General features: G+C 38.7%; 1 protein-coding gene across 1 annotated transcript in view; it reads left to right on the top strand.

The window, feature by feature from the left end:
• The window catches only part of TBC1D5 (TBC1 domain family member 5), a 430335-nt gene that overhangs the window by 396242 nt on the left and 18119 nt on the right, over positions 1-15974 (top strand). The window contains exon 20 of the mRNA XM_069475443.1: positions 7738-7837. Coding sequence (XP_069331544.1) covers positions 7738-7837 — 100 coding nt within the window. The remainder of the gene's footprint in view (positions 1-7737; positions 7838-15974) is intronic.

Below are 15974 nucleotides of genomic sequence, written 5' to 3'. Positions count from 1 at the left end.
AAAAAAAGGAATGAAGAATCATACAAAAAAATCTTGTTTAGATTTTTAGTGTTTAGATTTTAGCCTCTGCTATAGGCTAGAATATTCAAGAAGGAACATCACAATTACAGAAGGACATGGGGTGGAAGGAAAGGTCTCATTGATTGTCATGAGAACCCATCCTCTCAGGGCAATGCCAGGGTGCCCTGGTAGTAGAAATCTCAATGGTAGGACACCGCAGTGCCTCAGTGACTGAGAAACCAGGAAGCCGACTAGTGTGAATTCTGCTCCTGGCCAGCTACCTAGCCATAGAAAAGTTTCTTTAGTTACAAAAAGAAGGGGTTGAAATAAATTATCTCTAAAAGTAATTCCAGGTCTGAAATGATATAATTTGGTAGCATAAATTTGACACCTTGAGCTTTAAATTTCTGTTTAAAATTTCCAAAGGCCATTTCCAGTCACAGTTTACATGTTTGTTTACATCCTGTCCAAAAATAGCCACTTTTATTTACTGGGGAATTTCATAAGCATCTATGTTTTAATAATCTTTAAGAATTACATTCTTTCTAAGCAACCCATAAAGAACAACATCCATTGATGTTCCACTTTAATAGTGTAGAAGGAAGCCCTTTACCTGGAAGTGCTATACTACTCAGGGTTTGCACACTGGACAAAATATTGTAATTACTTTTTTTTTTACAAGTTATATCATTTAAAGTTTTTTTTTTTTACTATTTAGTGTTTTTCGGAATGCAAATTTGTTTAAAGTATAAAATGTTTAGAGTTTGATTTGGAATCAATTTTGGTCATTTAAAAATATTAACACCTCTTTTTTCTCCGTGATAATCACCATTTACTTCTTCTATTTATTGTCTATTATATTATTTGCATAATTTGATTTTCTAATTACAAAAATATCCAATTTCATTGTATAAAATCCAAAAAAATAAGCAAAAGAAGGGAAAAATCACCCATAATTCCACATTTGAAGAATAACCAATATAAACTCTTCGGTGGCTATCTTTCTGTTCTTTTCTATGCATGTATATATATTTTTTTGAAATCAGAAATCATTCTTTACCAACTACTTTGTAACCTGTTTTCCCAATTAGTATATGATAGGTTATTGTTAAGTGTTCTCCTACAGGAACATTTTTAAAGGACATTCTGTCTGTGAGTGTCCCACAAGTTACCCAAGTCACCTATCATTAGACATTTAGGATTTATGTAGGGTACATGTTGCCATTGAATGTATCATGAATATCCTGGGAGTTATGTTTTTACATGTATTCATAATTCCCTAGAATTAACTGTCTAGGATTACATTAAAATCTAGCAAAAACAACAAAATTAACATTTATTGAGTGTTTACCCATGTACCAAGCACTGTGTGAAGTTTTCATCTGGAAAATCTCATGTAATTCAATTCTCCAACAGGCATAGGATGTAGAAACTATTAATATCACTGTTGTATAGACAGGAAACAGGCTTACAGAGCTTTGCTATCTGGCAAGATCACAGAGATGGTAAGTGTCAAGCCTAGTATATACTGATTCTAAGGCTGGTGATTTATATTCCAGCTTGTTCTCCAGCACGGTTGTACTGCTTCACACACTCATACCACTTATTTTAATACTCCTAAAAAGTCTTCTTTGTGCTCCTCTTCCGTTTTTTCTGGTGGTGTCTTCCTCTGCTGATACCATATGCTTCTAGCTTGGATTTCGTTCACACCATGTGTGTGTGTTTTGCCCTTGTGTACACCACAGCTTCCTCAGAACATCCGTGGCCTTCCCAGTTTTTCTCCTTGAGACTTTCCGTTTCCTTCACTTCCCACTTCTTGTTCACCCATCTGCTCAAGAAAGACTGGGCGTCTTTCCTGTCTTCTGGTTGCTATATTTAGCCTGTTCCTGCTGCCTACAGTCAGTGTTGGTTCCCGTGTCTGTCTCTCTTGTGATCTGAGGACACCCACTTAGAAACTATTAGAAGCTAAGCAGAACTCCACTTCAGTGCCTGTCCTGGGCTTTGAGTTAGTCCATGAACAGAGACGCTGCTGTAGCCCATAGAATCGTCTATGAGCACAGTGTGCATTAGGGGCCGTGGCCACAGCAGCCTACATGTCAGACTCCAACTCCTAAAACATAGTTATCTAATATAAAAATCCAGTAGGGCTGAGTGGGAAGGGAAGGGAAGCCTCGCTGCCGAACCTCAGCCCCTGCTATTCCCCGCATTCCGGCTCCACTCAGTACCTGGTTTTTGCCCAGCACCACACTTTTCCTGCCTCCTAAAACATCTCTCCTCATCATTTCATCTTCCTCCTTCTTCAGGATCTCTCAGAAATGCTACCTTTTCCAGAAAACCTGCTTTCATTTCCATATTCACAAATTGGAAGTCATCTTCCCTTCTCAGAATTGTGAAGAATCTTCTCTCTCTCTCTCTCTCTCTCTCCCCTTTTTTTTTTTTTTTTTTGAGACAGGGTCTCACTCTGTCACCCAGGCTAGAGTGCAGTGGTGTAATCATAGCTCACTATAACCTCGAATCCTGTGCTCAAGTGATCCTCCCACCTCAGCCTCCCAAGTAACTAGGACTACAGGAACACCCTACTACACCCGGCTAATTTTTTAATTTTTCATAGAAACAGAGTCTCGCTGTGTTGCCCAGGCTGATCTTGAACTCCTGGCCTCAAGTGATCCTCTTGCCTCGGCCTCCCACAGTGCTGGGATTATAGGCATGAGCCACTGTGCCTGGCCAACAGAATTTATCTTACTCTTCTCTTGGCTTTATGTGTAGGTTTTACCTTCCTCTAAACTTACAGAAGTCAGAGTCCGTGTCTCATTCGTTATTGTATTTCTCACGAGGCCTAACACAATGCAAATGAATATATTTGTTGAATAAATTAATGAATAAGTGAATAAATAAGCTATAAAAGCTTGTCCTATTATAAGCCAACAAATAACAGAAAGACATTGAGTTATTTAGTAAAATTGATACATAAAATTCATATATTATAATGTAAACAACTGATCTGTAATATCTGAATAGAAGTATAATAATGTGTCAGCTATTTGGGGGGTAATGGTGGTAGAAATACCACTTTTTAAAAGGCAAATTCAAAAAACTGCTTCTTCAGACTATTCAGTCAAAATGAAAATCATTCAGCAAATAACAAAACAGAACCCAGCCAGTTATACCTGAATGTTTTGAAGGAAAATAAGCAAGTTAGGGTTAGGACTCAACCTTCATTACAACTGATAAGTCTTTGTTAAGGGAAACGGAGATACGGGGTTATTCATTGGAAGCACCACAGTAACTGAGCATAAGAAAGAGTGTGCACAGAGGGAAGAAACGGGAGTAGTGGGCCTGGTGACTGGAGTTCTCAAATCGCCGTCTAAACCTTAGCATACGCTTCCAGAGAACGTCGCTTACAGAGGAGTAGACCATGTTTTATGGAAGAGATGGTGAGAGTCTCTACCTGATAGGTTTGTTGTGATATTAAATATGTTAATACATGCAAAGCTCAGTGTCTGACATATTATGATCAGTATAAAAGGGTTAGATAAGAGTTACTCTTCTCTTCTGACAGAGTGGCCTTCATCCTCTGGTCCTTCCCCACAGGGCTACCAAACACAATTGGTATGTTGCGCAATGTAGTCTGCATGTGGCCCACCTTCATGATCCTGTATCAGTTTCTTGCCTTGCACATTAATTTGCTATCCAGAACTTAAGACAGTGATGGGCTCTTAAGCTCTAATTAATCTTTCTGGGCTAAAAAAAGAAAAAGGTTTTAAAACCAGAAACCAATATTTTCCAACAGTGTATCATAAAACCTTGTACTTAAAATTCATTTCTCTGTTTTAACTTGATGATAAAAAAAATTTTAAAAGAAAGAATAATTACCTTTATTGAGTACCTGTTCTGTGCCAGACACTATGCTCTCCATGTGTTCTTATTTTGTACCCCAGTCCTGCCAGGTGTGGGTGAATAAACCAATAAATTGAGGAACTTGTCCAAGATTATACAGCTAGGAACTGGTAAAAATAGGATTTGAACCCATGCATCTACTTCAGAATTCCATCATGCCCCACCATACCCACTCCTATAAACAGAAGGCAGAACATACATACAGAAGTAAATATAAAAAGCATATCTCTTCAGTGTCTTATTTACACATAAAAATTAAACTAAGTGGTTGCTTTCATAATACCTCAAGGCAGTTAGCCAAGCATTTGTTTTTATGGAGACACATTTAATGAAATTTGTTTTTATGAGGACAAATTTTTATGAGGACCAATTTAATGAAAACAAATAAATAAAGCTGTCAATGTTTAAAGCATTGTTAATTGGGGAGAGTGTGGATCATGAGAAGCTAAGATAGGAATGTAAAGTTGGTTCCCACAATTTTAGAGGCTTGATTCTTGGCTCTTTCTTTTATCTGTAATTATGTAATATAGTGAAGAGTAAATGACAAGCCACCCTTTTTCCTCCAAGTGATTCCATTTCTATTTATAAAGTCTGAGTGATAGTTGAAGAGTTTAGGAATGTTTTAAGATTAAGCAAACTCTAGAGGGATAATATACTGGATTTCAAACCTCCAAATGGAGGAGGTTCTTGGCCCTCAACGTGCTTCAATCAGAGTAGTCCTCTTTTATCTCATACTCTTAGCTTTTGTATAAGCTCTCCTTTGAAGAAGAAGGTTTGAATGATTGAAAGTTACCTTTTTATACACTGTTTATATCAAGACAATCATATTCTGTTTATATTGAGATTTACTTGGGTTTAGGCATGCAAGATGCTCTTCAGTTGTTGCCAGAGCCCTAAGCAAAATTGCAAACATGGAAATTTGTGTTTTTATATCCCTGCATATTCACCCAGCAAGTGCCCTGGGCTGCCAGGCTCTCAGGACTCCCACATGCACTGAACAAGTTAGAGGGCCCCACTCTCATCACACTATTATAATAATGTTCCTACTAGAACAGTAAAGTATTTTGAGAAAGAGACCCTCTTTGAGCTACATACTTCCCTCCAGCTGTCCAACACCTCACTGCCAACCGACTGGGCCTATATCCTTTAAAGTATTTCTTCTGAAGTTCTTCTTTCCCAGTTTGCTTTCCTTTTTTAAAAAAATCCATCTAGGTAGGAATGACTACTGGGTATTAAAGCTCCCAAGGGCTTTTATATTTTAAACAAAGTAGTTGCTAATACAAATTAAACTAATGCATAGAGTAAATAGAGAAGATGTTTTTAACCCAGGAAACATTGCATCCCTAGTGCCCCTTTGTCCACTCTGGGCTGTCAGCATCCCAATTCGTAGCCACATGTAAGGTGAAACACAGGCCACAGCTGGGCCTTCTTTTAAAAGGCTGCCAAACCCTGGCCTCAGTATGGTTCTAGACTCATCCCATTGGGTTTGTGTCTGTGACAAACTGAAAAGATGACAGGAGGCTGGAACCATGTAACTTTCTTATTCCAACTACCAGTTTGTAATTTCCTTGGGAACAAAGCCTCTGACTTTTACGTTCTCCAGAAAGTGCTGAATTTAGGTCCAGAGTAGGTAGAGAATTACTTAAGTTGACATGATTGATTATTGACAGGACCAAGAATAGAACTTATGTTTCCTCATGCCAAGTTAGTGTTATTTCCACTCTACCAATGTTTCTGTTATCTATTGCTGCATAACAAACCACTCCCAAATTTGGTACCTTAAGACACCAGCACTGTTGTTTCTCATGGGTCTATGGTTCATGAATTTGGGCAGGGCTCAGTTAGGTTGTTCTGCTCCACATGGTATGACTGGGTCACTCACTTGGCTGGCTTCAGCTGGGTTGGTCTGAAAGGTCCAGAAAAACGTCATTCACATGTCTAGAACCTCAGTGCTTCTCAGGTGGCCTCTTTCTCCCGTATGTTCTCTCCTTTCCTTCAGTAGTCTAAAATGAACTTCTTTACAGCATGGTAGTCATCTTCTAATGAAAGCAAAAGCTGGCAAGCCTCTTAAACTAGCCCAAAATTGGCAATTTGAATTTTGCTACATTATTTGGATCAAGGCAAGTTACAAGGCCAGTCCAAATTCAAGGAAAGGGGAAATACATACTATCTCCCTGCCTTTTTTTTTTTCTTTTTTTAAATAGGGTCTCGCTTTGTCACCCAGATTGGAGTGCAGTGGTGTGATTACAGCTCACTATAACCTAGAACCTCTGGGCTCAAGCAATCCTTCTGCCTCGGCCTCCCAAAGTGCTCGGAATACAGGCTTGAGCCACCCCGCCTGACCATTACCTCTTAATGAATGGAGCAACATGCATATTCAGGGAGGAAAGAAATTGATGGTGGCCATCTTTGGAGACTAACCACAACCATAGTTAACCAACAGATGTAGCCTTCTTTCTCTAATTCCTACAGTTTCTGATAGACCAGAGAAATTCAGTCCTGTGCAAAAACAAAGGAAGTAGAAAAATGCCCTGAAACACCTCGTCCTTTTCTACCTTAATGCTCAGCTGAAGAGTTAGGAAGGCAGAGCCACCTCCCCACCATCCCCTGGAATCATCCTTTGATTGAGCTTCTTAGGAGAGGCTGCTGCACTTTGTAGCATATGTAAAGAACATGTTAGTGCTTGTGTAATCTTACAATGGTCATTCACACTAATTATTTTTTAGAGACACTGCTACATCTGTTTTCTGTGTCAAGATTTCAATACCTATTCCTAAGGGCTGGTACTCCAGGCAACATTTAAAAACAATAGTTTTCAAGGCTGCTTATATGTATTGTTAAAATGGAATACACCTACAAGTAACCTTTTCAACCATTAATTTTTATGTACAAGTCAAATTATACTTACTCTCTAAGAGAAAGGATACCACGGTAAGTTTTTCTTTCTTTCTTTTTAATGACACAAAGGAGTCTTATGTGAAAGGACAAGCATCTAAGACTGGAAAATTGATTTTCAAGCCCACTCCAGCTTTGGCAACATCCTTTCTTCCTCTTCTATCTAACTTGATTTAAAATATCCTAAATGATGAGGATTATTCTTGTTCTCTGAGAAAAACTCCTATAATCTTCTAAATTTCCTTGGGAAAGTTTTTACATATATTATCTTTTCTTTTTTAAAAAAAGATTTTATCCTTTTGTTACAGTTAGATTGTTTTTTACCACTTAGCTAATTACTCAACCCAGAGTACTTCTTCCTAGAAACAAATAAATAAAATACTCTAGTGTCATATCAAGAGAGGAAATGTAAGAGCATCTACTTATGGGCTGCTGGGGCAAAACTTTTCCAAGTGCTCTGGGAAATCTCACATTTTAAGTGATAATCATTGTCTAAGAAATGATGAGATTTGTCTTACATAAATTGGAACTCCTTGTTTTCTTAAATGTGTGTGAGGAAAAAAATGTGATATTTTTATACCAGCTGCCGAGGAAGTATGGACCAGTGAAATCTAATTTACCCTCCAAATTTGTGTTGCTCAATATTTATTGAAGATATTTTATGTACTCTTTAATACAATGTTGTATGTGCGAACAGTTACACATGGCACAAAGCTAGAATTCAACTAGGAAAAGTCTAGGTTTTTTAGATCTCCATTTTACCCTTTTTCTGTTTTGTTGGTGGTGGCAGTGGTGGGTTTGTTTTTATTTACTTGCTGTTTTCTTTTGCTTTGTCTAGATTTAAAAAGAGATTATACCTCCTTAAAATAGTCCAGAGCATTTAGTGAATTTGAGGGATTTTATTTTATTTTATAAATTTTCGTATCTTTATCCCTTTCATTTTAGGAAGAAGAATTAGAAGCCCAAATTTCCTTCCTTCAAGGACAGCTGAATGACCTGGATGCCATGTGCAAATACTGTGCAAAGGTGATGGACACTCATCTTGGTGAGTGAACTGCATTGGCCCTGGGAATGATGACAGTCATAACAGTACTAGCCACCAGCATTACTGTGTGCCGGGTCCTGTGTTAAGCTGTTTACATGAATTATCTCATTTAATCCTCACATCAGCCTTCTAGTAGAAGTACTGTTACTCTCCACAATATACAGATAAGGAAATTGAAGCACAGAGGGATTAAGGAAATGTCCCAGATTATATCAGTAGTTATGTGGAGTAGAAATTCAAAATCAAGCAGTTTGACTACAGATTTCAGTTTCTACTGCCACACTGCCCTTTGCAAATGTCTATCTACCTCAGACCAAAATGAAATGTTGAACTTTCAAGATCAAATAATCAGCTGTACTGCTATGCCAACCTGCCTACAAATCACTAGTGTGATTATTATTTTGACAATGCTTTCTTTATATTTTTTAAATATGTATTTTTTAACCACCTGCCTTAAATACATAACTTTTTCTTCTTACTGTGCTTATATTCTAAGAAATGTCCTAGTTTGAAGTTCAGTTTACCTGTGAGTTATACATATGTTACATTAGAAAGTTTTCAGGCACTGTTCTGCATTTGTAAAGGTTCTATATTTTGTATTGGAAATGGTCTCTGCTAGCTCATGTATGTATCATTTCAGTAATCTCATGCTGCATGCAAAAGCTTTTGTCATGCACATTGTTACTATTTTTCAGGCCATTCATAGGCATCCTTTCTTTCTGCACTCTCCAGGGTCTAACATTTGTAGTTTAGGAATAAATCAGGAAAATAAGACATGTACTCTTAAGGAAATGGCCAGTGTGCCTCTCTGTAGTGTGGAGAAATGGCAATAACAGATATTGTAAGAAATAGGATGCATCCTACCTCCGAGGAGAAACCAAAGGGAATCCACCAAGGCCTCCAGGGCCTTCACTGGAGGTAAACTTTCTACCTTCAGACTCCAATAATCTCTAAGTCTGTTATTTAGGTCATGAGTCCATTACAAGTGACCAAAATGGCTAAACCATCCTGGCTCAAGCAAGTAATAAATGTTCTCTCGAGAATTTCGAGAGATGCTGATCTAAGTGGCTGCCTTGCCTGCCTGCCAGTGTCTTGTTAGTAGCTGCGTCCTGTTCTACCCTCAACCTTATTTCTACTCTCTCAACCACCCCTTCAGGGAAAAGGTTCAAGAGGTCAAAACAGCAGGGGAAACCCTGGTAGATGACTAACAGGGTAGTCTCTTTCATCACAGCAACAAATATTACCCTTGTCACACCTGATTCTACCCCCTTCTAAACTCTGTTTATATGCTGTTTAATGGTCAATTTAAAAAATTTGTATAAACCTAAGTTTCTATGAATCTCATATTATCTAATATAATCACATTTTAAAATGCATCAGAAAGAAATAATGGTTTACATAAATAATATATGTTACCTGACTAATTTTGCTTAGTTATTTAAATATAATTTTAATTTTAAAGTGTGCATGTGTGTCTGCATAATTTTTTCTTTTCTAGCTACTTGGGTGACCTTTGCATTGCTTGATTTTAGTTTTGACCAAAGTAGGAGAGCAAAGAAGTGAAGTAATTAGGAGAAAGATTTTCTTGAGAGCTACAAAATCCTGTTAAGAAACTTCCAAGTTGTTTGGTACACACAGAAGCCCTTAAAGCAGCTTTACTTAAGCCTCAGAATTTTCAAACAGCTTTTGCTCTGACTTTGGTCTTTCAATCCACACTAAAACAGCATTTTCTTATTGTATCGGAGGGGGAAACACTTTAATTAAAATGGAAAGAAAAGCCCATAACAGCTGTGAATTTTCAACTAACTGCAAAACTAGATTTGTTTTCATGTGTATGTTTCACTTTTTCAGCCAGAATCCCTTCACATAGCTGTCTACTTCTTTTCCCCATATAAATAGCATGACTACATATTTAAAGTGGGGTTGAGGAATGCTACAAAGAATTCTGGGTCTCAGGGCCCTCAGATGCATTTCAGTTCATCCGCATAACATAATAGTGATATATTAAGGGATGCTCCTGTATTATAGGTAACTTCGATTCTAAGCAACAATTTGAGGAAAACACAAAGATTAATTTAGGTAAAGGTCTTGGTTTAGTTTTTGACTTATCATACTTCCTTAAAAAATTATTTTAATACTCTAGTATTTTTTCCATGTGATATTTTTCTATTTCTGATGATTAAAGGATAATGAAATTGGAACAACTGAAATATCTATTAGTAAGGGATTGAATATAATATAGTAATACAATCTTTATAAAGATTAAAGTGCTTTATTATTTATTAACATAAGGAAATGTTCATGACAGATTATTAAATGAAAAAAGCAGATGGCAGAATGGTATATATTTGATATGAAAATACTGTTAACAGTGGTTGCCTAGTGAAAGGAAGATTGTAAAAGGACTTTCTAAGGGACCTAATCTTCCACTCTCAGACAATATAAGACTTGCACTGAAAATCTGACGGTGGCTTAAGTGGATGTAAGTAGCACTCGGGGATCAATCTGTATATATAGCAGGCAAGAGTCCATTGGTGAAGTGGTATCCGAGAAGGACAGACAACCTCATGTGGCAGCAAAACAGACCTAGGGTTGAATCCAGCTTCTGTCACTCAGCTCAGCCTGTTTATGAATGTGTTCTCATATATGAAATGGACATAAAAATATCTATCTTGCCAGCTTGTTGCCAGATATATTTTTAAGCCCTAGCATAGGGCATGGCCCAAAGTGGGTATTCAACACAAATCATCTCTTCTTTCCCTTTAACTCTTTAACTCTCTCTTCTCAGGGAAGAATTGAGAAGGTTCACCCAGCCCATGATCATAGAGCTGAGCTTCGATTTGTCTAGGGCCCCACAACTAGTAGTTGAAACGCTGGGACCAGTACCACATTTCTCAGTACCCAACTGAATATTGCTTTATCAAATAATCCAAAACGATGCTAGAATTTTGGGTATGCTGGTTCTAAGATTAGGCATGTGAGCTCCTTGAGCAAGAATAGCTTTATCAGAACTTGATGCATCAGCACTTCAAGACACGAGGTCTGCTGAGCCTCCATTGTGTGAGAACTATCTCAGAAACGTATTCTAGGAGTTATTTCTCTGTATCCTTCCCTAATGTTAATTATTTTCACTAAGTTCTATTTGTCTCAAGAGAATTCCATATCACCAATTGTTTTCCTCACACATGCAATAAATAAATATCTTGAAATGGCAAGGCTGTTTTTATAACTAATAGCAGAACCAATATATGGAGAAGCCTCTCAGATAAAAATTATTTAATGGCATTTGTTCCAATGGCCCTTTAATTAGGTAAATGATAGAGGTCAAATTGACACGTTAGTGGTACCTCATGGTTCTGGAACCCAAAACTGAAGGGGTATTTGTTTTGTCAAAACTCTACCAAAATTCTAATTTTATTTCCTCCACATAATTGAACTATTTGAATTCAAAGACTTAGAGATAAGAATCGAAAATACGTGTTTTATTAAACTTAAACTTTTCCTGTCAATTTTAGAAGAGTTTTTGTATGTGTTGATTTTTCTGTTGCTATGGTTACTTCCTTTCTTGTCGTCCTGACAGTTGAGTTGAAAGCCATTGACAGTATTAATCTCTGGCTGAGTGCAGGCTATTTTTAGATTTGCTACACTTCACACATAATTGCACGTGGGTGAGCAGCCTACACTTGTCTGATCTGTGAGCAGCTGGGCTGAACTGCCAGCTGTTTACAGGGAGTGCATGAGGTGCTCACCCTTCTGGGCTCTAATGTCCACACCCTCCTGCTCTGAATAAAGGTGTTTCCGTTCATCTGTTTGGTATTTAGACACTTTGGTTTCTAGCAGCTTGTCCTTTCATTGGTGGTTCACACAGATAATGGGAGGGTTAAATACAGTGAATTAAGGAAAATTCGATTTCCCATGCTCTTGTTGAGAATACTGTAGCTCATAGGATCTTAGAATATTAAAGATGTAAAAGCCCTAGAAGTCATCTCAGCTGTTCCTTATTTCACAGATGAGGAAACCAAGGCCCAGGAAGAGTGAGTGACACAGCTAGCTAGCAACAAGAGTCCAGACCCGAATCCAGCCATTGGCTTCCCTTTCACTGATGATTCTACTGAGGCCACACTTGAATCAGTAGTTGGATTTCAGACTTGCTATTTATGGGCACATCATTACTGATTTTGCCCTTGTCATAATATTTATGTAAGAATTAGCTGAAAGAGGAGGCCAGTTTTGAAAATCAGTTTATTTGTCTCTGTAAGAACTTTATAAGTCTGATTTTCTGATGTTTATAAAAACAACTTTCAGTGAATGTCTTTGGAGGTGTTCAATAGGGCATTTAACTAATAGCATTTGAAAAAATGAGAAGGAAAATATGATCACCAGACAGCTTTCTCTCTGTCAGCTACACTATGATAAAAGCTTTTTATGATTACTTTAAGAATTTTAAATGCTGCTTTTAATTATGTGTAGCAGAATCATCTATAGAAGGAAAAGATACACTTCCCCTGAGGATCTTGTTAAAAATGAGGACTCTGATTCAGTAGGTCTGATGTGGTACCTGAAGTTCTACGTTTCTAACAGGCTCCTAGGTGGCCTAGGCCCTTGACAGACTCCAAGCAGTAAGGAGCAAGAGACCTTAAAATTACCTGTGCATAATTTAATTAATGTATTTATAAACCCATTAATATATTTATTATCCCATACTTCAGGTGTATGTGCACCTAAACCCTGGGCGGAAAGCTCACCACCTCCCTTGGCCATCTGAGGTAGCTTGCAATCCCCTGAAATTCAGATGTTCTTTTTCAGTCTCTCTGAGCGTCTTCTATTCTAGTTGAAGTCTTCGCCCCCTGGTTTTATTATTAGAAGACTTGAAACAATTGGTCAGCCTCTTCCTTGTACCAACTCTATGCCTATTTAGAAAAACTTGGCAAACTCCACACTAGTGTATCCCTCCCCAGGCCAGGATACCACCACTCCAATAATAGGGCCTCAATACAGACTGTCCATCTTTCATCTTTTTTTCTATTTTCTGGTTCTTTCCCATTTTCCCATATCCTTTTCCATACGAGAGACCCAAATTGAATCTCATTTCGTCTCCTTTTTTTAAAATATAAGTCCTCCATCTTTATTAAACTTACTGTAAGTTCAAAGTATATCAGCACTTGAGTCCCCCCTCTCCTTTGCTATGGCAGCCTGTACTGAAGGCTGAGCGCAGCGGCCCGCGGTGGCTGCCTTGCGCTGTCACTCCCGCAGCGAGTAGCATCCCCACTAGGGGCAGTCCTCACTGAGGCTCCAGCCTTTTCAATGATGTCTTTATCCTTCTAATTCAGTATGGGAGAGATTTCTCTGGTAAGTGGTAATCTTGTTGGATTTAATATCTAAATAAAAGTTTGGTCAGTTCTATTATAATACATTTGGCAGCTTTTCTGTGGGACTCTTGCCCCTAAGAGCCCACTATAGAAGACCAAAATACACCAAACTCACCAGCCTTCCCAGATTGAAAGGGGCAGGTGTCCTTCATAGCATGTCATTCGTGGAAGAGCATTTCACACAATGGTAGGATGAACCCTACATACTTGTCACATACACTAGCAACTTCCATTAGTTCTCATGTGCCAGATTCAGTGCCAGGTACTTAACAAACAGTATCTCTGATCTCCCACTAACTTTGCAAGTCGAAAGAGGTAATCCCTCATGTACAGTAGGGGAAATTGTGACTGAAGGTACTCTACATGCTTGGCTAGAGGTTACACAGCTAGGAGGATTCAGGCCCAGTTGTGTCTGACCCCACAGCCCGTTCTCATCTTTTCATACATGGCTGCCTCTCCATGTCCTCCAGTTCCAACTCTCTCCAGCTGCTCATCCAACAGCCAAAAGACTCATCCACCTCATCCTCGCTCGATGGCTCAGAAGACTTTCTGACCACCACAGGCATCTCATGCTGAGCACAAGAACACATGAGGAAGGGAAGGTCATGCTCAGGATAAGAAGATTGATGTTCATTGCCTTGGGTCATATTTAGATCCCAGCTGCAGAATAGCACTTAACTTTCCCTAGATTTCATATCAGCAAAACTTTTAACGCCTGAAATTCATAAACCATGTATCCATCTCAAACCCAGTTCAAAGGGTCTTATTTGACTAAATTATGTAATTTTAGGACAAACTGCTTTCCTATCTCATAGCTCTCAAATGAGGGCATGATGGCAAAACCCCAGATTATTTGATCCTAGTTGGCATTAGCTATGTATGTTTCTGTTTTCATTTTCAGAAATACAAATTCTTACAAAGACATCTAACCATTACTGGAGCTTAAGAGTTCTTTTAAGTTTAAAAATATACATAAAGTCTCTTTATCTGGTTGACCCTAAAGTGGTATCCGTACCATGAATATGATAGATTTTACTGTGAGGAGTCATGCTTTCATAATACTCTGGCTGGCAGGGTGATAAATCCTAGGAGACTAATATGCCAAATAGTAGAGATCAGAAAAGATTTAGAACTCTGCAAGCACACTCAGTTCCCTTAAGAGAACTAGTTATTGACCTGAAGACTCATCTTTAGTGTAATACACATATTTGCCTAGTCCTACCCTTGGACTTTCCTAAGTAATGTTCCCCTCTCAGTGCGAATTTAGGGTCTTCAACCATCTGGCAGCTAGATGCAAAATAGGACTCTTGATTATATTTTCCGTGCAATCTGCATTTTGCTTTTTAAGAAAATTCTGAGCATGAAATACATGACTCAGTGCTTGGATCTTCATAGACCATCAGTGAATTTTGTTTCTCTTCACCTGCCCCTACCACTTCTCAATCCAAGATCTGGTTAATCATATCAGTATCCTTTAATTCTTCACCTGGGAAATATCTCACCTACATCTGTTTCTCAGGAGATAAAAATCAACCCTAATGCTAGCAGGAAAGCCCTGCTTCATGTCGGTCACTTAAGCCAAAATTTACTAAGTACCTGCTCTCTCATGTAAAAATAGGTTCTAGGAGAAGTAGATTGGGGGAAAGGTGAGGTGGGGGAGTGGTAATCTAAAATTGAGTTGAATATGTATGGAAGAGGTAAGAAGGCTTCAAAGTAGGGAGAGGAGCAGGAAAAGATACCTCTTCAGAAACACCTACAGTGACACATCGCTTCACATGAAGAAAACCACAGTACTCTCCAGAGTACTAGTGATTTCAGAATCATTGGCAAGGAAAGTGGAGTTCTAAAGTGATGAGGATATAGTGAATGTGAACCCGAAGACCTTTAGTCTAGGATTTGCCAGGTAGAACAGTGCAGTTTCAGGAAACTGTCAGTCTCTGAGCCTCATCATTGAATTATTTTCCAAGAGTGAGAGATGAAGCAAGAGAGAGCCCACCAACTGGACACTATCAGAGGGAAGACTGCTAATAGGAATCTAATGCCTGGACATGGTGAATTTTGAGGTGAACTTTGAAGAAAAGTCAGGATATGATGTTACAAGGTAGATGGGAGGGACTTTTAGAAGAGGAAATGGCATTTGCAGGGACACATAGAGATACATGCCGTGTATTAGAGACGACGTGATCAATTTGATGCCTACAGTCTTCCCTCAACCCTGACTTCTCCCAATCCCACCTTCTCCTAGGGTATGGACAATTATGGCACACACTCTGTGCACAGAAATTCCTTTGTCAATGTCCAGCAAAAGCCAGTAGTGACAAATGACAGGTCTGCCCCCATCCTTGACTAATGGCCACCTCTTCAGCCACTGCCACTCTGAACCTGCCTCCCCCAGTCTCACCTCTCTATTTTATAACAGGCTGTATAGTTCCACTTTAGAGTCTGGGGTAGGCCCTTATATGAGATGGTCAAAGCTCAAATGTCTATCGGAGATGAGAAAGCCTCAGAGAGCAGAATCCAGTTATCTGGGTATTTAAGGTACCAGGGCAGGAAGACACATAGGAAGCCATAATGGTAATGAGGCAGTATGCTGGAAGTAGAAAGCTTTGATTATCTCATCTAACCCACCCCCCACAATCTTCGGAGCTAGATATTTCCCCCATATTACTGAAGGGTCTAGTGACACACAGAAGGTCATAGCCTAAGGTCATCAAAACCCAAGTCGTTTTGTGTCATTGCCAGTGCTCAGAAAAGGTCTCTGGTAGAAA

This window comes from Eulemur rufifrons, chromosome 7, assembly GCF_041146395.1.
Source record: "Eulemur rufifrons isolate Redbay chromosome 7, OSU_ERuf_1, whole genome shotgun sequence".
Classification (NCBI taxonomy): domain Eukaryota; kingdom Metazoa; phylum Chordata; class Mammalia; order Primates; family Lemuridae; genus Eulemur; species Eulemur rufifrons.
This window is presented reverse-complemented; position numbering and strand designations above follow the sequence as displayed.